At 46.0% G+C, this 21,566-nt stretch overlaps 1 protein-coding gene across 1 annotated transcript in view; it reads right to left on the reverse strand.

Annotated features, from left to right (window-relative positions):
• The window catches only part of PANK4 (pantothenate kinase 4 (inactive)), a 482,323-nt gene that overhangs the window by 267,916 nt on the left and 192,841 nt on the right, over nt 1-21,566 (reverse strand). Inside the window, exons 4-7 of the mRNA XM_086921549.1 lie at nt 13,645-13,828; nt 11,089-11,181; nt 9,772-9,925; nt 7,523-7,704 (exon numbers count right to left, since the gene is read on the reverse strand). Coding sequence (XP_086777675.1) covers nt 7,523-7,704; nt 9,772-9,925; nt 11,089-11,181; nt 13,645-13,828 — 613 coding nt within the window. The remainder of the gene's footprint in view (nt 1-7,522; nt 7,705-9,771; nt 9,926-11,088; nt 11,182-13,644; nt 13,829-21,566) is intronic.

Consider the following 21,566-nt stretch of genomic DNA (forward strand, 5'->3'; position numbering starts at 1 on the left):
CACTCATCTGCCCATCCAGACCCTGCATGTTGAGCGACAAAACTTGTTGGTGATAGCAGTTACTCCCAAAAACATCTTAACTGAAGTTCCCAAAACTGTATGTCGCAATTTGGGTGTTCCCTCAGCCTGCAAAGGTGCAGTAAAGACCAACGGAGGTTCTCAAAGCAGCACTGCTTGTCCAGATTTCTGCAGAAGTGCTGCTCATGCACAGAGGTGAGGAAGAAAATGGTTGCGTTGGAGACATATGGCAGAACAGAGAAAGCTCGGTGAGTGTTTCAGGTGTAGTACATGCTGAAAATCCTGAACAGCTGCTGGGAAATTTTTTTTTTTCTAACTGACAGAGAGGGCATAGAAAAAATGACAGCTGGCTGTGTTTCACACCAGACAATAAAGTTGAGGGTCAGTGTGATAAATTGTGGAGGTATAGTGCAAGATCTGTTGGAAATCTGCCAGTTGGCCCATCCAGTCCCATTGCTAACATCGAATAGTGAGATGGACTGGGCCTGGTCAAGACCAGAGGAATGCTGTGTGGCTTTGAAGACCAGAAAACTCGTGGATGTTCCCCCTCAGATTTTTAAAGGGGAAGATTGAAGTATACGACCTCAAAAAGGTGAGCTGTACCAACAACTTAATCAAAACTATAAGCGGGGATGTCCCGGCAAGGTCCACTCTACTAGAAAAAACCTCTGTTTCGGGAATTGCTAAATGCGGTGTGTACTTTGATGCGTATACAGTTGCGTTACCATAGACCATATTGTAAGATCTGACATTAGTAGCCACTTTTACACAGGAAAAAGATACAAACTGCACTGAAGCTTTAGCAATTCCCTTGCAAACTGAAACCCATGCTGTACTGAGCTTATTATTATTAGGTTAATTGATCAATAATCCTACACAACTATCTTAAATGGATGGGTAGATCTAGACCACACAACTGTAGATAGGGTGGATTTTATTACACTTTGCCAGAGTATAAGATTTCACAAGCAGCTACATGTCCATTTAGACTTATTTCAAGCAATGCATCTCTGATCTTCAGCTATGATTAACCACGTCCGCCCAGGCTCCTCGACCATTGCACAATGTCTTAATCTCTATCTAATCCTCGGAAAGTACAACATTGCCCCGCCAGGGGACAATCTACATGGCCTTCATGGATCTTTCCTCCGCTTTTGACTGTGTCAACCGGGGAAAGTTGTGGCAGTCCATGAGGGCCATGGGGGTGGAGGCAAATTTGGTGGACTTTCTGATGGAATTACAGAGATACTGGGGTGAACATTAGATACGCCCAAGATCGGAGGGTCACCAGGGATTTTAACATAGAAAGGGGGGGTACGACAGGGGTGTATGTATTTTAGCCCCTTTCCTCTTCAATCTCGACATCAACGATCTAGATAAGACCTTGTTGGAAACCGGAGTTGACTTCCCATACGTGGGACGCAGGGGATTGCCTGTTCTGCTATATGCAGACGACGCCGTTCTCTTGGCACGTACCCCCAAAAGTTTGCAGATCCTGCTTGTCGCTTTTCGTGGGTTTATGGCCGATCGTGATCTGCCATAAATAACTCGAAATCCTACGCAATGCAGGTAGGGCTGCGTCCCAAAAAGCAGTACACCTTCAAGGTGAATGGAGAGAGAGTGCTGATATCCCGACTTTCTCCTACCTTGGGGTTCTATTGGACGACTGCCTGGATTGGGGCGCCCTACTCAAGAAGAAAAGGGGTGAGGTGACCAGGTCCAATGCAGCGATCTTCAGCTTTGCAGCCAAAATGGGCAATCGCCCAGTGGCTGCAAAGTTGAAGATTTATCAAGCTAAGAGTGTATCGATAGCCACCTATGGAAGCAAATTGTGGGGATATACAGGGGATATACAGGTTTGGAGTGTATCCAGGTCACGGAAAATAATTTTTTAAAACAGTTACTGGGGGTTCCTAAAGGGACTGCATATTTTATTGTTCATGAAGGAACTGGCCTCACATACAGCTGTGATATCCTGGCTATGCGACCACTGCTTTTTTGGCTCCAATGCTGACTAAACAAAGATTTAGACCTTACGCATAAACTATTAAAAGAGACTTTGAGCCTGGACCACATGATTGATATACCGTGGCTGAAGTATTTAAAGGGCTTTTTAATACCTGATTGTATTACTAGGGCAGATTGGGCTTTTGTGAAACAATCTTTTATAATGTGTAAAAAAGCCAATAGAGAGGAGATGGAATTGATGAAAAATAGTGTTCGTAAGCATATGACGCTTAAGTCATCTCTAGTAATGAAGCCCTATCTTTCGTGGCCCTTGTCGGCTCACAAGCGTTTCCTACTAATCAGGTTTAGATTGGATTATTTCCATCTTTTATTAGCCGTACCGAATGGGAGTCACAAAGGAAAAGTGTTAGCACCCTGTGGCTGCGACAATCTGTCTTCACAGGACCTGCTACACTTTGTGTTTTTTGTCATTTTTATGAAGCCCCACGGAGGCTGTTTTTAAAATCTTTTAAAAAAGCAAAATTTCTCACAGGTACGCCCCGCTCTCTACTTTTTGCAACTATTAAAGCCAGAATGTATCCCGTTTGTGGTTGGTTTCTTGAAATGTTCCTTAAGGTATAGAAAATGTTTGGAACCCTAGGGGATCTGGATACTGCACTTTATGAACTAATTTTTAACAGTGAAACAATGTTTTGTATTTTCTCCTTATAATTATTGAATACACATTGGAACAATTGTATTTTATGTCCATTTATGTATATTTTTGTCCGGTATAATTTTATAGATGAAATGTAACTTGTATGGTTTTCTATTATGACATCCGAATAAAGTTTAATAATAATAAAAAAAACACATCACCTAATGCAACTTCAATGTACTTAGACATCAGATGATATAATGAACATAGCTCATAATACAAAAGAGGACACAACAATAATAGTAGCACGCGCGGTCACAGCGACAATGGTCTGTGGCAAGTAAAATCAGAAAAAAATGATCAACAATGCAGAACAGGGGTTATATGTTGATACATTTCTTATCCAAAATAGAATGTTTTATGGATTTCCTGCGGTCAGTCTTAAAGTCAAGACAGCAACACTTACAGATTGACTGGATAACCTTCCACATAATTGCTCTGCAGATTTCGCCCAGTGTAGTGTTAATATCGTCACCCCTCATCCAATCGGCCAATACGCAACAGCCTAAGGCCCGCTAGACTTTTCATAGCAGGAGTTAATGCAAGACCAGACTCATCAGAAAGCTCAGATTAATAATGTGTTGCTTCTTCAAATATTAAAATTACTTTTAACTAACCAAACTTCACCATTTTCACACCATCATATATCCAATAGTCAAATATTCATGGTTAAGTTTTGCAGACAGCTTCATAGGATTGCATTGCTTCGAGCAACGGGGGGGTCGGAGTACAGAAAGCACACCGACACTTTCGGTAATCAATTACTAGAACTATTAGTTCCAGTAATACATGAATTTATATTGTATGATCTGTAAGCAACTGAGTTACACGTATATACCATATCACCTAACTGTAGGTGATATGGCCTATGTGTGTAACATTTTGATGTCGTTAATGAAGGTCGATAGTGTGTTGAATAAAACCCCAATAAGAGGTTAGGTAGGTTTGAAAAAGATTGTCACATTTGCAATTAATTACTAAAACATACCTTACTTACCATTACTATTAGTCTGCACACTTTGTGCGCAGGTATCCCTACGTCTGTGCTGGAATACTAAGAAGCATACATTTATAAGTAGTGCTAGGATTGCCTCTTCCTTTGAGAGTTTGGCTCGACTACAGCAGAGTGGACAGGACTGACACAAAGCTTATCACCATGTTTCCTTTGGAAGAAAGCACGGTGTACATTTTTTGTTTCATTTTTATTTTCTGTTGGGACAAGTTTACTTTGGAACATTTTTGTTAAGGGATGCATATATTTTTATGTGCTTCTTTTCTTCATTTTTGTGAAGTACTCCTCATATGAGGAAAAAATCAGAATTAGATCAACTTTCCAGAATTACATACCATCAAAGGATATGAACTTTATCAACAAATGTCCAGATGAACTCTCAAGGAACCAGGCGGCGGTAGGCTGCATGCGAGGCAGGAGCTGCCAAAACACCTCAAGAAATCAGCCGTGCAGAGGCAGAATAAGCTCAGACGACAGCAGAAAGCACTAGTGCGGAAGGGAACCCCCCTAAGGACTCCCATGGGGGTGGACCAAAAGAGGTGCATCATGGTGAAAACAAAGGGATGATACAACTTGAGATGCCATTACAAGACAGAAGGTTTATAGCTTAAACCAATGTGTGCGCCAGGGGAAGACTTTTAAACTTGATCCAGGCAGTGACAGGGAGCCAGAAATGAGGATGCAAGACTTAACAGGACTAAATGTAGCCTATCGAGCTGCATTATTCAGGAAAAGCTAATATTTCTTTTAGAAATACAACCGCAGTACTAAATATAGAACACGTCAACAGTCTATGTAAGCAACCAGTAGAACTTTCAAACATGTTTTAGTTCTAGGCTGGATTTTTCTTTCTAAAGTAATATCTTCAAAATGTATGTGAATTGCCAATTACCCCAGACAGAAGATAATGCATTCAACCAAAGATACTGCAAATAGTCTTAAATTGACTGAGCACAATAAATCATGGTGTTTAGGCTTTTCCATATAAATATGAACATTGTCTTTCACCAAGCACAGCAGCCGCTGTGCGAATGCACTTCCAATCCAGTTTTTTGACAAAGTTTTCAGCAAGATAGCGTGTGTGCTCAAATTAAATTTATTTCTTCATTTCGGTAAGCATGGAACAAAAAACCCAACGCGTTTCGGCGATTTGACTCTCGCCTTGCTCACGGGTAACTCTTGTAACGAAAATGAAGCTTTTAAATAAAGTTGTTACAAAGGTGCACATGTGATCAGTGAATAGTAAGAATAGACAAAGGACGTGGACCTTGTGGCTTTGGCGGCCATCTTATCATAGTGTTCTTAACAGGCTGGTCAATTCAGAATTATACATTCCCAGTGGATTCGTCAGCTGTTTCCAAATTATAAGTAATTGTGTCGTGATAAAATATTCATAATCATATTCCTATCACCTTAAATTGTATGATTGATGGGTAGGTCCACACAAATTACATACTGAACCGTAACTAAATTCAAAGCCAGGTGACTAGGGACGTGGACCTTGTAACTTTGGCGGCCATCTTATCATAGTATTGTTAACAGGCTGGTCAATTCAAAATATACATTCCAAGTGAATTCATCAGCTGTTTCCAAATTATAAGTACTTGTGTTGTGATAAAATATTCATAGTCATATTCATATCACCTTAAGTGTATGATTGATGGCTAGGTCCAAAACAAATTACATAATGAACCGTAACTAAATTCAAAGGCAAGTGACTATAGACCATAAAGTGTCCGTGCACCAAGGTGCAGATCACAATAAATTCCCAGTGGATTATATAAGACCCATGCATCTCAAAGTTCTCCCAATGTCTGGACCTGTTGAAATGAAGAAATAAATTTAATTTGAGCACGCACGCTATCTTGTTGAAAACTTTGTGAAGAAACTGGATTGGAAGTGCATTCGCACAGCGGCTGCTGTGCTTGGTGAAAGACATTGTTTACAGGGCGACCTCTGCCCCTGGTTTGCACCGCAGTCACAGGTCCCGGTGAAACGGAGGAAGTGGACTTGTTTATATAAATATGAACATGTATACTTTTTTAAAAAGCAATGCTTGCACAGGTGCCTAATTTGCTAGGGCCCTCGTCAGGAGGTCACTGCAGCTTTCACCACCCATTACCCCTTCCAGCGCTGCCAGTGAAAGTACCAACACAAATACTACCAAACTACTACAAGTGTGACAAATTAGACTATTCCAGGCCACCCAAAGCCAGAGAATGGCTTGGGTGGCCTGTATTATTCACTTTCAATGGACTTTTTGTAAAAAAAAAAAAATGTTATTCCCTTTAGTGGCATTTTACACTTTTACAAATACAGCAGTGTGTCATGGAATAACAAACTTTGAGCACAAAATAAACTTCTATTCAGTTGTTAACACTCTTGTTTGTTCATGTTTGATTATTCCCATCAATCCACACAGTTCATGTCATTTGTTTTATTTACCATTTACGGCCCCTGTAATTCCCTACATAGTCTCTTGCCAACATAACTTGTAGAACAAAATCCAACAATAACTCCCCAAACCTCCCACCCCCACCCCACTCCCACTCCCACTCCCACTCCCACTCCCACTCCCACTCCCACTCCCACTCCCACTCCCACTCCCTCTCCCTCTCCCTCTCCCTCTCCCTCTCCCTCTCCCTGTCAGTACTAGTAAAAACCTATGATCACCAGTGGATTCTTTCATATCTATTATTGAATTGCTGAACCTTCCTATGGATATTGAATTATTGAAAAACTGTTGTTGTGCTCATTTTAAAATTAGACAAACAGCTCCACCATGTGGCAGATTGTCATAAATGTTGATGTTGACAATTAAGTGATGCTACCGAGCACGGGAAACCACTGGCTCAAATGAAGCACAGCTCGAGACAAGAATGACAATTCTAGATCCTTAAGGTTGCTTCCACAGTCAGCTTGTTAATAACTCTCACATAGCATATGCAACTTGAGGCATAAGGAGTAAAGCGCTCCTTTGGGACATTTTACCTGGAACAATGCCTTAAATATGAATTACAGCTTAGAAGTGGCAAATGTTTTATAAACACCTACATCATCCCAAATGACAAGCTAGGCCCCCTGCAATAGCTAGCAACTGTTCACCAATGAGAAGGGCTCCCAGGTGGTGGATAAGGACAACAAGGAGCTGTGGTTCCTGGAATGCGATTCATAAACAGTTGAGAGTAGAAAATGGTCCTGAACAGCCAAAAAGCTTTTCCATATGATTTATCTAGGAATAAATGTGTGATTGTCTTGCAGTTAGACTTACTCAAACAAAACATGTGTCTGGCTCTATCAGTCTCCTAGCACCACAATTGTTTTTTTTTTTTACTACAACATGTCTACAGGCCATTCTATCATTAGTTACAACAACGAGGAGACGGGTGGAATGCTTGAATTAATCTAAGGCCGCTGGCTAGTCGCACGGGCCGCACTATACATTTTTCGCGAACCAAGCCACTCTGGCCTGCCTTTTGCAAATTAGTACCGACCCCTCTCCTCATGGGAACAGTTTGTCCAGAACTACCAGGCAAGGCCCCCTTCATAAGGCACCACCAGCAACCCCAGATCAATTTCACCCTACCAAAGGGATCATCAGTAGGGCATAGCTTGAGTCTTATGGCACAATTCTGCAATTAGAAGAGAGTAATCAACGTGGCTGCTGGCTAAAAGGAATGTGGTCTTTCACAACAAGTTATTTAAAAATGTGTTTACCCCCGTCAAGAACAGGACTTTAAAAAACATTTTGCTAAAATTAGACAACTACTACAAGGGGAACTTATCAAGCTGCATTTACTGTAGGCCTTTGCACTAGCAGTTATTACCTTGGAAAAGAAGTTAATGCTGTAGGTGATGGTGTGCATGGTGACCGGGTGTCCTCGGATGAAGAAGCCCCCGAAGTAAACTTGTTTCAGCTTGTGCTGTTTGGCGTAGAGACAAGCTAGCTGACCGATGTCGTTGCTGATCATGTGCAGTAAGCTTTTCGCCATGTCTTCTTTGGAGAACTCTAAACAGAATGTGAACAAAAACAACAATCTCTCTTGACAACGCAGCATACCCTGGAATAAGACAAAAGACCAAGTGTTTTACTTTTTTCTGGAAGGGCACAGGACCCAAGTATCTTGTTGAATACTGGTTAAATAGCTCTGGGTGTTACGGGGTCGCTGCAACAACATTAGTCTAACCTGTAGGGGGCAGTCTTCGTATAATAATCTTTAAATGGTTCATAAAACGACCTCTGCCAACTGGCACTAAAAAGGTGTTTCTCAGTCTTGTGCACCATCCATATGGTTTGAAAATAATGGTTATGTGGAAGGGACAGAGAAATACAGATGTGGCTACAGCTTCTTAGTCAAGATCATTGAAAACAGCTGAACAGTAATGGAGGGCTGCACAATGACATTAATTATAACCAAAGAATGTGCCTACGAACACCATACATAGCCAACAGGAGTACATTAGATCATGAGTAAAGTAAAAGTTTTTATTGCGCAATTAATTAAAATTGTTGCAATTTACATACACTGGGATGGACGTTACATATTAAGAGTAAAAGGATGCACAGAACAGTTAAAACAGAAAAGTTGTAAATTAAAAAAAGAACGTGCAATTATGTCACCATAAAAGGAGCTTATGCTTGGTCAAAAAGCAAGTTAGGGGAATTAATTTCTAAAATAAGCTTAACAAAACGAGCCGCCAACTGCGGAGAGTTTCCTCTCATGCAGGCGTCTAGTGCTTCCTGGCAGGTCCTGATGTTAAGAAGAAGCCAAAGGGGACGCAACCAGAAGTTTCTTTGGGCTCGAAGTTTTTGGCAAATGCACAGTATGTGGATAAGGCTTTCCTCTTCCTGCTTGCAAAAGCGGCATTGAGATGAAGCCCCTTTCCTGTACCTCTGGCCAAACTTGTATGCCATCAGCGGGATTAAACCAAAACGAAATCGCATCAATTGAAGTTTTATATGTACTTTCGTAGAAACTGCCAGATACGATGGAAGAATTTTCGGGGTGTATAATTTAGAGACCCAGGGGCCATGAAAGAGCTGGGCGACCCGTTGCTCGTCGAGGTCGCTTGAAAGACTTTTTGCTTGTTTGGTTAGAAGTTTTGTTTTCGCTGCAATGGGCAACGGAGATGACCATATGTCCTTTGCTTTAAGGGATTCTAGACATGACGTCAAATATTTATTCCACGGTGTTTTGTGGTTGCTGAAGACTAACCATAGGCAGCTCTTTAGAGAGTGAGGGCTTTGTTTTTAAACAATAGTTAATGTAGCGTGCACTCATTATCCACCTCTGGGAAAATAATGAAAATTCTTTCCGGATTTGGGCGTGGGCAGTAGAATTTGGCAACCGAAAAACCCTACGGTAGCAAGAAGATTGTGCTCTGTCCAACCAGATCATGAGTAATAACTGGATAAATGAAATCATTTACTAAATTTGGCTATTCGTGGCCCTCACTGAGGACCCATGGGTGTAGATCAAATTTCAACACAAATTGCAGTTTTTCTAATTATGGTATATGGTCAATAGTGCGTTTTCTTTTTAGCTTCCACAAAGCAGAGGCTTCTTGGGATTAGAACATGCTTTCTTTCCAAGAACATACAAAATTCAGGCCTGTCTGAGAGTCTCACTTCTGTGATGAATTTAATGAAAACAGAACCAATTACACAAGTTGCCGATGCACTCTGCTATCCACCAGAGGGCATACTCCTATTTACCAAAACTGTCTTATAATGGGTACTGCTGAAACAGAGCAAACACTTTCTATCAGGCTATTGTGGTTAACAATTGTCCAAATAGGCAGTATATAAACTCGCATTCAGTTACAAACACTTGCAAAGTTGGCGATTACAGAGACACAGGCACTGTACACTGCCATTAGCTTTCTTCAACCACAAACTCAGAGACGCATCTTCACAGCACGACCAAAAAATAAATGGCACCCCTTTAATTCACTAGAAAATTGGACAAATCGATAAGCAGCGCTGAATGCGATATTATGAACCGAGGAGCTAATGTGCCTGACTGCGAAGCTAAACCAGTGGAAAGAACTGGGTTAATCTGTTCTGTGCAGGTACCTTTATCGGCTGTGGAAGATTTCCCAAAGCTGCTGGCGATGAGGTCTCCCGTTAATCCCAGCACGTGATCCGCCCCGCCGTAGATATCCTTCACTAGCATGTCCACGTTGGTGTGCTGCCCTTTCGAGGCCAGCTGCAACAATTCGTCGAACCTCTGGAGGAAGAGAACAGCGAGGAAAAGTAATTAAACGCTGTAGCTTAAGAGTCTGGGCAAAGCAACTTGTTTTAAGCAGAACCAGCATTTCAAACAGGTGTTCGTATCCTCTGTCATGGGAAGGATGCTCGTATGGAGCAGACACGTTTAAACTAACGAAACCCACCAATATCTGGGGGGTTTCCAGATCTCCTTCTACACACACACTTCCTTTTGTTCTTTTCCAGTTTCCTTCTCAAACTTTTACTTCGGAGTTTCTAGTAAACTGATCATTTCTTCCGCTCAGCCGGCTCACTCTTGCCAATCGCCGTGTTGACGATCTATTGTTCCATCTTTCCACATTTACATACAAATGCTCGCGTGCAAAAAATGCAATATAAAAAGAGAAGTTAAAAACTAACAGTACAAAAAGGTCCGTAAATATAGCCGTTCGTTTTGTATACCAGACTTCAGGCTTTTTATAAGTACTTCACCCGAGCCAACACTTGTTTCGTCACTCGGGTGACTGCTCAATGACTGTCAGAGTTAGGAAAGGCACCTACAGTTCACTTTTTTAAATTATATGAATACAGTCATGCACACAGCGCCTCATATCACACAAAGCACTAACAGTGGGGAAGTGTGGCTCACCGGTTAGAGCGGCAGACTCTGAAGCAGAGATCAAGTCCCGACGCGGCAGGGTCTTGGGCTCAATGTCCGCGGACTCGATAATTCTCGCCTCGGCGCCTACTCTAATCATGGGTCCCACGCTGCATCTCTGGGCAATAGCTTGCTTAATCTCCACAACAGCCCCTAGAACACTGGGATGCCTGGCTTCACCTTGGGGGTGCCCAGGAGGGGCATCTCACAGGGAAAGCCAGGAAGGGTTCCACAGCATTATACAGTGCCAGGACGCCCCGTTGGGGCAGCTGTGCGCTTTACAAAATACATTTACATGTTCGCATGAATACACCACAACAATAAAAGCATACACCAATCGTATGGGACCCAACAGGCAAAAGGCACAAATCATTATCATATACATGATGCAAACCATTTGTATGAGCACATTCCAGTAACATGCGTACATGTCAAAATTAAGCATAACTCCTATAAATGCATTCTTCTGTTCATAAGGAATAGTTCAATAACATTTCGAAGGCTTCTTCTACATATAGGCGTACCTTTGTTTGCGTTAGCAAAGCGCCAAGGCCCCAGAAGGTGCCTCCCCCAATGGAGCTTCCTCCAATTCGTTCAAATTGGTCCTCTGTTTCAACCTAACGAGAAATAAATACAAGTGATAAAATTAGAATTAGTATGTATGAGTCCTATTCACTCTCGACACAGCTTCATTGGGTTATGTTTCTAGAATCTATATAGAATGATTCTGGCATTTTTATATAGCTTCGTGGTACTGTGGGAATCTGGGCTGGATTTTTGCATGGTTCTGGGATTTTTCACTGCCCATATAGATGATGGTCTCTTGTCACTGCGCTTGGTGGGTAAAGACTGGTTTGTTCAAAATAGTGTTTAATGATGGTTCATAAGGCTGCAGTGGGAGGACTGCTGGGTCTGATCTGAACAGGTAAATTTTTGTGGTCTAGTTTATGTACTAAGTGCATATGCAACAGGACTTTGCCACAGCAGCTTTACTTTCGGTACAGGAAATAATGGAGGCGGATTTCTAAAATTCAAAGTATTCTAAATGTTTTTATGTCGAGCCTGGGCAGTGCATGCACTGCTCTGCGAGGCAAGCTGTATTCAGGTAGGGACTTGAAGCTTCACCCACTCTCCGCCCATATTTTTCATTGGCTTGACATCATTGTCCACTGTTATTGTTATTTTTGATTTGTAGCGCGCTCAATCACCTACAGGCCTCGAAGCGCTCGGGAATCGATGGTAAACAACAACTTTGACAGTACAGAGGGCATCCACTAGCCTACGTGGCTCACAGGGCTCTCCTGAACAACAGCGTTTTCAGCCCCTTTCTGAAACGTAGGAGGTTTCCTTCCTTTCGTAGTGGCTCAGGTAGTGTGTTCCATAAATGCGGAACCAGCACCGAAAAGGCTCTACCGCCCTTGGTGGCAAGTTTGTACCGAGGGCAGACTAATAGCTGAGAGTCTGAGGACCTAAGAGCTCTCTTTGGGCTATACATTGCCAGGCGATCTTTGATGTAAGCAGGTGCCATGCCATAGATGGCTTTATGGGCGATGCACAGATTTTTAAATTCCACTCGCTCCTTAATAGGGAGCCAGTGGAGGCTTTGTAGCAGGGGGGATGCTTTAGTGTGTCTTGGCTGTCTGAAGATAAGACGAGCAGCATCATTCATCACCACCTGTAGCCTATTTATCAAGGTTTTTGGTAGGCCAAGGTAGAGGGCATTTCCATAATCTATGCGTGAAATCACAGTAGCTGCGACGATGGAACGTAGCATAGATTGGGAAATGATAGGCACTAATTTCCGTAGCTGTCGGATGATATTAGTACAGCTGCCCACCACTGAAGAGATTTGGCTGACCATAGAGAGGTCACAATCCAGTTTGATCCCCAGGCTCTTCACGTTCAAACTGGGTTTTGGGGCTGGACCTAACTCTGCGGGCTAGTAGAGGTCACACCATGGTGAGGTGGTAGATGAAATAACCAAGACCTCAGTCTTGTCTGGATTGATTTTTAGGAGGTTTCCTGTCATCCACTGGACCGTGTGTCTCAAGATATTCTGAGTGTGGAGTTGGGCGGTGTTTGTATTGTCAACACTCAGCAGCAGCTGCGTGTCGTCTGCGTAGTTATATACTGTGCAGCCCATACTCGCCAGGGAGGCAATCAGAGGCTGCAGATATAGGTTAAACAGCAGTGGGGATAGGGCCGAGCCCTGAGGTACCCCACATTCTATTTCTCCCACTGCGGAGATTTCTTCTCCGAGTTGTATTCTTTGTGTCCTTCCTGACAGAAAGGACTGCAACCACTCGAAAGCCCGGCCTTTGATGCCAAAGTCACTCATCCTTTCCAGTAGCAGCGCATGACTGACGGTATCGAATGCCGCTGAAAGGTCTAATAAAATCAGGGCGCTCGGTTTTTTACCGTCAGCCAAGCCTCTCAATTCATCCAGCACTGTAAACTGTGGCTGTTCATTGGTCAAAAGGCTTAGTATTCCCTCCTTAGTACCGTAGTGTCTCATTTTGTAACCTCCCATGGCGACACCCCCGTTACGACTGTCTAGTCGATAGGCTTTAATTACAGCACCCAAGCACTATTTTCTCAAATAGCTTTGTCCTGCCTGCTGTTGCAAGAAAGACATGCTCTCTCCTAACACTTTAAAAAAAAAAAATTATAGCAAGGGCACATTTGCAATGCAATAGGTCTCGCATTTGCGAGAGTTTAACTATTGGCATTGTAAATGACAATGCCTTTAGTTATTGGTTTTAAAAACACAAATAAAAGGCATTGTCATTTACAATGCCAATAGCTCAAACTTGTAAATGTGAGACCTATTGCATTGCAAATGCTTGTTTTAATTGCTGACATTACAAGAAAATAGATCAGAGAGCCTGCTAATTGAGTCTATTAGATAAAGTTAAACTTGACGAGAGGTCACTCTAAGTTGAGGGTAAATAAAAAAACAGTCTCTGATTGATGTTACTTTACAACACAAATGATTCTTCAAAAACGTCACAGTGAGAGCAATACCACAGGCACTCAAAAATAAATAACAAATACATCTAGATTCACGCCTAAAGATGTACCTTCACTATGGACACCCCGGACCCAATATTGACTAGTAAGTAAGGGAAGATATTAGGATGCGTGGTCTGGAAGCGGAATTCAGGATCGCTGTGCTTGAGGTAGATGAACGCCTCATGGGGAATGTTCTTCAGTACGAAGTTACAGCCTTTGATGAGACACGTCATTTCATCTTCTTTATCGACTCTGAAAGTGAAAGAGACAGACACAGGTCCTATTAGCGACTCGTTCCTGCCTCCAACAGACTGTCAAAACTAGCACCGTGCTGTCCATGCCGAGCTGTAAAATGACAAAAGCCATTTCCACTCCAGGCACAGTATTACAGCTTTGAATTGGTAAAATACCAAACAAGACAACCTGAAATGAGTAAAAGCAACCCCTGACACAGTGTTTCGCTCTACTTACCCTTTGTTTTGCCTTATACTGGGTGCTCCCTTGTGTCTGGACAAAGCTATACCTCTCTGAAGAGCTCTAAGTAGAGTGAAACACTGTCAGGGGTTGCATTTACTCAGTTCAGGTTGGCCTGGTTGGTATTTTACAATTCAAAGCTGTAATACTGTGCCTGGAGTGGTAAATGGCATTTGTCATTTTACAGCTTGGCATGGACAGCACTGTGCTAGTTCTATGATTTAAGACTTTTCTGTAGGAATGGCAAAATTATTTGTCCCTTTCTATCGGTGAGTGGATGGCACTGTGTTAATCCTATGTCTTTGATAGAAAAGCAGACATTTGAGGTGAGCAGATCTAGAGTGTCACTGGTGTTGAGTGCTCTATACAGGAGATGCTTTCCACCTAAACTTGAGAACTACCCAGAGTTCTCTGCTTCTTTTTTGCATATATAGGTATGTATGTATATGGTGTGACTGGAAGAAAGGGAATGCTGGAGACACGCCAAATACTGCTCATATTTTCAAAAGTGAAACATTTTTTACATTTAGGTATTCACAACAAAATCCTCATAGTTACTCATTTATCTAATAGTAATAACAAGCATTGGCAAAGGCAATTGATTTGTTTTGTTTTAGATGCATGACAGTTATTGTGTGACACGTCTTTGATGAAAGCACACAGAGAGGTGACTAAATAATGCCTGAGTGGTACTATGGGAAGCACAGGAATTCACCTTGAATGTTTTAAGCCACGCCCTCAATTGTACAGGTCACGATCCTTGAAAAAGATTCTAGTGACGAGTCTTAAGCCATGCACTTTTTAGACCCCATCCCCACACCCTTTTGATCTCACTTAGAGCCTTAAACAAAGTAACGTACAACAGAAGAGCTGCTGCATAAGAAATGCGTTACTTACCTGTAACAGCAGTTATCCAGTATTGGTGTCTTTCATAGATTCACATGCCTGAATCATTCCCCGTCGCCGAGACGGGAGCCTCCGGTACATAAAAAAGTAATGTCCTAAGGACATACATAGAGAATATAGGCCGAAGGGCCTCCCCTTTGGGGCCTTTCCACGTCCTTATGTAAAAAGGACCGAACTCTCATCGTTAGCCAATCAGCTCCGACCTCCCTCTAGAACCTTCCCGGGAGGAGCCTCAGTCCCTCAGATTTTCGTACGCACCCAGATAGGGTGTCGCAATGTAGACCTAGAGGTACGTGAGTCCTTACCGGGGAGGCGGGAGGGTTGCATGTGAATCTATGAAAGACACCAATACTGGATAACTGCTGTTACAGGTAAGTAACGCATTTCTTATCCAGTATTTGGGTGTCTTTCATAGATTCACATGCCTGAATCAGAGTAGCCAGCAGTTATACATGCATAGTGGTAAAGCACATTCTCACAACCAGCAGGCCTGCATAAATTACAGACAACGTGAGAAAAACATGGCAATATACAGTCATGCATATAGCAGAAAAAAACCCATGAAGAATGTGCATACCTGGATGGCGGGACGAGGTAAGGCTCACCTTATTGGAAGAGATGGCGCAGCACCGCTTGTCCCACTGCAGCGTCCTTCTGCAGTTCGATGTCCAGGCAGTAGTGCCTGGAAAAGGTGTGCGGGGACTTCCAGGTCGCCGCTCGGCAGATGTCCAGGATCGTCACTCCAGCGAAGAGCGCCGCTGACGTTGACATCGCTCTGGTAGAGTGGGCAGCCACTCGGTCCGTCAAAGGCCGTCCGGCCTGATCATGGCAGAAAGCAATCGCTGAAGAAATCCAGCGGGAGATGCTCTGTTTTGTCAAGGGCAAACCCATGCGCGGGTTGCTGTAGGCTACAAAGAGTTGAGAAGACTTCCTGACCTCTTTGGTCCTGTCCAAGTAGAATTTGAGACACCTTTTAAGGTCCAAGGAATGCAGCGCCCTTTCCGCCGCTGTGGAAGGGTTCGCAAAAAATGACTTGAGTACAATTGGTTCGTTCAGATGAAAGTCTGACGGCACTTTAGGAATGAATTTAGGGTTGGGCCTGAGTACCACTCGGTCGTGCCTGAATTGGAGATACGGTTCCTGAATAGACAGCGCTTGAAGTTCGCTGACTCGTCTGGCCGATGTCAGGGCGAGCAGGAGTGCCGTCTTCCATGAGAGATGTTTGAGAGTGGCCCGGTGTATGGGCTCGAAAGGGTGTTTCATTAGTTGGTTGAGCACCAAGTTCAATTGCCAGGTCGGAGGGACTTTCCGAGGCCTCGGAAAGGATCTGTAGAGCCCTTTCAGAAATTGCTTTATCAGTCGACTGGACCATAGGGAAGGTCCAGATGAGGTCCTGGTGAATCTAGAAATCGCAGCCAGATGAACCTTAATGGAGGCGTGAGCCAGCCCCGATTGAGCCAGGTGGAGGAGGTATGGTAGCAACTGTACTGGGGTGACCCGGAGAGGGTGTAAGCCTTGTTCCGAACACCACGAGCAGAACCTCTTCCACTTCAGCGAGTAGGTCTTGTTCGTGCTGCCCGCCCTCGCTTTGGCTAGTACGGCCCTGCAGCCCTGCGGGATCTCTAGGTCTCCGAACTCTCGGTGCTCAGGAGCCAGGCCGATAATTTGAGCGAACGGAGGTTCGGGTGGTGTACCTGGCCTCCGGACATCGTTAAGAGGTTCGGGTGTTGTCGCAGGTGAATCGGGGGCTTGATGGAAAGGCGAAGCAGGTCCGAGAACCAGTGTTGTCTCGGCCAGTACGGAGCAATCAGGATCAGGGTGCACGGCTCCGTCTTCATCTTCCGGAGGAGCCTCGGTATCATCGGGAACGGAGGAAAAGCGTACGCAAACACGCTGAACCAGCCGATGGAAAAAGCATTTCCCAGCGACCCCCGTTGGGATGCCAGCTTGCGTAGCTTGGGCATTTGGCGTTCCCTGCCGTCGCGAAGAGATCGATCTTCGGGGTCCCCCATTGCGAGAAGACGTGGGCCACCGTGTCGCCGTTCAGCTCCCATTCGTGGGAGAGAGAGGTCTGTCTGCTGAGGGCGTCCGCGATGGTGTTGTCCTTCCCGGGAACGTACTCCGCTTTGAGGGAGAGCCCGTGTGCCACCAACCAGTTCCAGATTTTTTGCGATTCTCTTGAGCGAGAGAGAGATCGCGTTCCACCCTGTTTGTTCAGGTAGTGCATCGTCGTGGTGTTGTCCGTTTTGACGAGCACCGGGGAAGTTCCGATACGTGGCAGGAATGCCTGCAGAGCCAGATACACTGCCCTCAGTTCCAAGAGGTTGATGTGTAGTTGTTTCTCTTGGGCGTCCCATTTTCCGCTGACTCGAAGGTCCAACAGAACCGCGCCCCAGCCTTCCAGTGAGGCATCTGTCGTGATGACCAGAGGTGCCGGCGGCAGGAGGAACTGCAAGCCGGCCGTCAGGTGTGTCCGGTTTCTCCACCACAGAAGGGCCTTTGTGATGGCCGGTGTGATTGTGATAATGTCCTCGAAGGAGCCGGAACTCTGTTTCCATTGTCTCGCCAGCGCCTCCTGCAGGGGACGCATGCGGAGCCTGCAGTGTGGTATGAGGAGAATGCAGGAGGACATCATCCCTAGCAAGGAGGTGAATGTCCGGACTTTGATGCGAGACTTCTTGGCCACAGCCGCGGCCAGAGACAGTATTTTGTTGGTCCTGTCCCCCGAGGGGAAAGCCTTTGCGCGCTTCGTGTCTAAGGTAGCCCCCAGGAAGGTGATCCTCGTTGATGGAGTAGTGCAGGATTTTTTGAGGTTGATCGTCAGACCCAGCTGTTGAAAGAGAGCGCTGCAGGCGTTGGAGGAAGCAGTCGCGCCCTCCGGGGAAGGCGCCTTCACCAGCCAGTCGTCCAGGTAGGGGAATACCTGGTGACCCCTTTGTCGCAGGAAGGCTGCCACCGGCGCCAAGCACTTCGTGAAGATACGTGGTGCAGATTTGAGGCCGAATGGCAAGACCTTGAACTGGTAATGTCTGCCTGCTATTTCGAACCGTAGGTACCTCCTGTGCCGTATGAGGATGGGGATATGGTAGTAGGCGTCCTGTAAGTCCAGGGAGACCATCGAGTCTCCTCTTTCCAGCGCCCCCAGGATCTCCTGGATTGTGACCATCCGGAAGGATTGACTCCGCAGGAAGGCGTTGAGCGCCCGGAGGTCTAAGATCGGCCTCCATTTGTCCCCTTTCTGTTGGACTAGGAAGAAGTGGGAATAAAAACCCTTCCCCTTCTGGGACTCTGGGACTCTTTCGATGGCTCCTTTGACCAACATGGCGGATACTTCCTTGAGAAGGAGGTGCAGGTGTTTGTGAGCACGCTTCAGTGGAGGAGTGTTGGGAGGGGTGTTGACCATTTCGAGGGAATGTCCAAATTGAATTATTTGTAGTACCCACCGATCCGTAGTGATTTTTCGCCAATTTTGGAGGAAGTGGGTCAGTTTTCCCCCAATTCGAAAGGATTGAGATGGTGGTGGGACTGGCTGGAGTAAATGGTCACTGGCGGCCGCCAGTGCCCTTCTTGGCGGACTTGCCTCTGAAGGACGACCTCCCATAGGACGACTGTCGGGTCTGTTGTTTGTGCTGGGGCTGGTTCCTGTTGCCGTAGGAGTAGGACGACCGATTTTGGTAGGAACCTCTGTAGGAGTACTGACCTCTGGAGCGGCCCCCCCGAAAGGACTGGTTCCGGGACTGGAGGGAGCCCAGAGCCCTCGCCGTATCGGTATCTTTCTTGATAGCCTGGAGTGCTTCGTCTATCTTCTCCCCAAAGAGAAATTGACCATCGAACGGCATGTCCAGCACCTTAGATTGGACCTCTTGTCGAAAGGACGTTGCTTTGAGCCAGCCTTGGCGGCGGAGCACGGCAGCCCCGGCCAACTGGCGGAATCCCGTCATGGCTGCGTCGATGGCGCAGTCGATGATTTCAGCCGCGGAGTTTTGTCCTTCCGCTAGGAGAGCTTTCACTTCGTCCTGGACCGTGGATGGCAGGCCTTGCAGATAGGGGGCTATGTCTTCCCATAGCTGGCGGTTGTAGCGCCCAAGTAGGGTGATGGAATTCGCCACTTTGATGGTCATGGCGGACGTGGTAGAGAACCGTTTGCCTATGGTGTCCAGTTTCCTTCCTTCCTTGTCTGGGGGTGCGGACAGCGGCGAGGAGGGGTTGCGGGATTGCTTTTGGGCCGCCTGAGTCACAACCGAGTCCGGTTTGGGGTGGCCGGTCAGGCAGGCTGGCGCGGTGATCGGGGCCTTATATTTTTTGTCTAGGAGCGGAACCACCGCAGGCACCGAGGCAGGCGTAAGCATCAACTTCTTGCCCTGTTCCCACAGAAAGTCTATAAGTGGAATAGACTTGGCCAATTTCTGGCTGTGCTCCTTGAAATCATGGAGGAAGCATTCCGTTTCCGTGGATTCCACCGCCATGTGAAACCTCTTTGCTGCCCTGTCCACCAGTTTGTGGAAACCCCCAACGTCCGCCGTCTCAGATTGGCACGGTCGCGGGGATGCCGGGGTAGACGAATGGTGTGATGACGCAGCATCGGCATCGTCGTCTCTGTGGTCCGAGTCAACGTCTTGCACTTCGCCTTCCTCCAAGTCCGTCTCCTCCTCCTCGCCTTCCGAGGAGTCCTCCACCTGAGGCTGGGGCCGAGTGCGAGGCTGGGGTTGGGTCCGAGGACGGGCCTGGAGAGCGGAAGGGCGCGAGGCCGACGGTTGCGCTTGGGTGACCGGCACCTGGGTTCCGCTGTCGGCATCCGGGAACCGTTGTTTATAGTCCTGCACCAGGAAGCGCAAATCGTTGACCAGAGACAGGGGCAAACAGATCATCGGGGTGTTCTCCGTGTTGACGTTCAAGGAGCGTTCCTGATACATAACTTCGTCCTGGTCCTCGTGAACGTCCTGGTTTTCCTCGTCGGACTCCTCACTCTGCAGTGTCACCTGCTCTTGCTCGGGTGCCAACTCTACCGTTGGGGGAACCGAGGAAGTTGGAATCGAGTGAATGGAGACTTCGACCAATCTAGATTCTTTCCAAGATGGCGCCGGGGTCTCTTCCGACGACGTGCGTGAAGATGGCGCGCCCGCCGTTGGTGACTTGAACGCCTCCGTTAGTGTCGATGGCATCAAATTCTGCGGGGATAAGGGAATCGCCGACTTACTGGTGGTAGAGCCTTCGACTTGAGATTTCTTGGGTGAAGGCGGACCCTTAGAACTTTACCTCAACCGTTTAGGTGACGATCCTTCGGTATGAGATGTCTTCGGCGAAGGCGTACCTTTAGATTTGGACCTCTTAGGTGACGAAGACGCAGATAGTGGCGATGGTCCGGTATTAGTCTTGGACGAAGGCTTCGGAGGAATGGTCGAGGAGACCGGTGCGCCTGAGGACGCAGTGGTGGTCGTTGTGGCCGTCGCGGAGGGCGATGAGGCCGTAGTGGTCGACACAGTGGTCGAGACCGAGGTGGTCCGCTTAGTAGATGGAGCGGGTTTCTTGAACCTCTGGCCATCCTTAACAGACACGGAGGAGGTGGTGGAACGTGCCTCCGAAGGTTTCCTGTGCGCCTTCTTAGGAGGAGTGTCTGTCTCTTCAGGGGACTGCACCCTGGGTCTCTTCTTGGAGACTTTGGAGGTCACGGAGACACTACCCTCGGAAGATTCCAGAGTGTCTCGGACCTTAAGCCTGTCGAGCCATTCGAGAAGGCGAGCCTCTCTTTCCTTAACAGTCTTCTTTGGGAAGGCTCTACACACCCTACACTTGTCAGGGACGTGGTCAGGGTACAGGCAATATAAGCACAGATCGTGCTTGTCCTCCGCTTGAATCCGCTGCTTGCCGCAGGAGGAACAGGCCCTGAGAAGGGCTTTCTTTTGCGAGTCCGCCATGGATGAAGCCTTCTTATTGGACTCCGACATGGGAGACAGTAGTCGAAGATAGGATATGTATTTTGTTTGTACAAAGTGTACTTCCAGCGAAGTTTGAGACTTCGAAGCAAGAAAAACCTGAAGAGCTCAGGTTGGAGACTCCCTAGCACAACGTGCGGTAGAAAATCTGAGGGACTGAGGCTCCTCCCGGGAAGGTTCTAGAGGGAGGTCGGAGCTGATTGGCTAACGATGAGAGTTCGGTCCTTTTTACATAAGGACGTGGAAAGGCCCCAAAGGGGAGGCCCTTCGGCCTATATTCTCTATGTATGTCCTTAGGACATTACTTTTTTATGTACCGGAGGCTCCCGTCTCGGCGACGGGGAATGATTCAGGCATGTGAATCTATGAAAGACACCCAAATACTGGATAAAAAGTACAGTACCTTCCAAAGCTTGCCTTCTGCCCATCAAATTTTATACTTCGTCAAATAATCTCCTAACTTCACATGGGACCTCGATAGACTTAAAACTCCGCCCGTTCCTTTCTTTTAGTGCTGGAGCACGTGAATTCAGTGTACGTGGGTTAAAAATACGTGATGAAGACACCGGCTACGATCTGGCTGTTCATCAAGTGCATGGACGCTAAAACTAGTTTTGGCCCCTTTACTTGCAGTGATGACTCCGCAGTGGTTTGTCTGATGTGAAATTGCTCGGCTG

The sequence above is a fragment of the Lissotriton vulgaris genome, chromosome 5, assembly GCF_964263255.1.
Source record: "Lissotriton vulgaris chromosome 5, aLisVul1.2, whole genome shotgun sequence".
Classification (NCBI taxonomy): Eukaryota; Metazoa; Chordata; class Amphibia; order Caudata; family Salamandridae; genus Lissotriton; species Lissotriton vulgaris.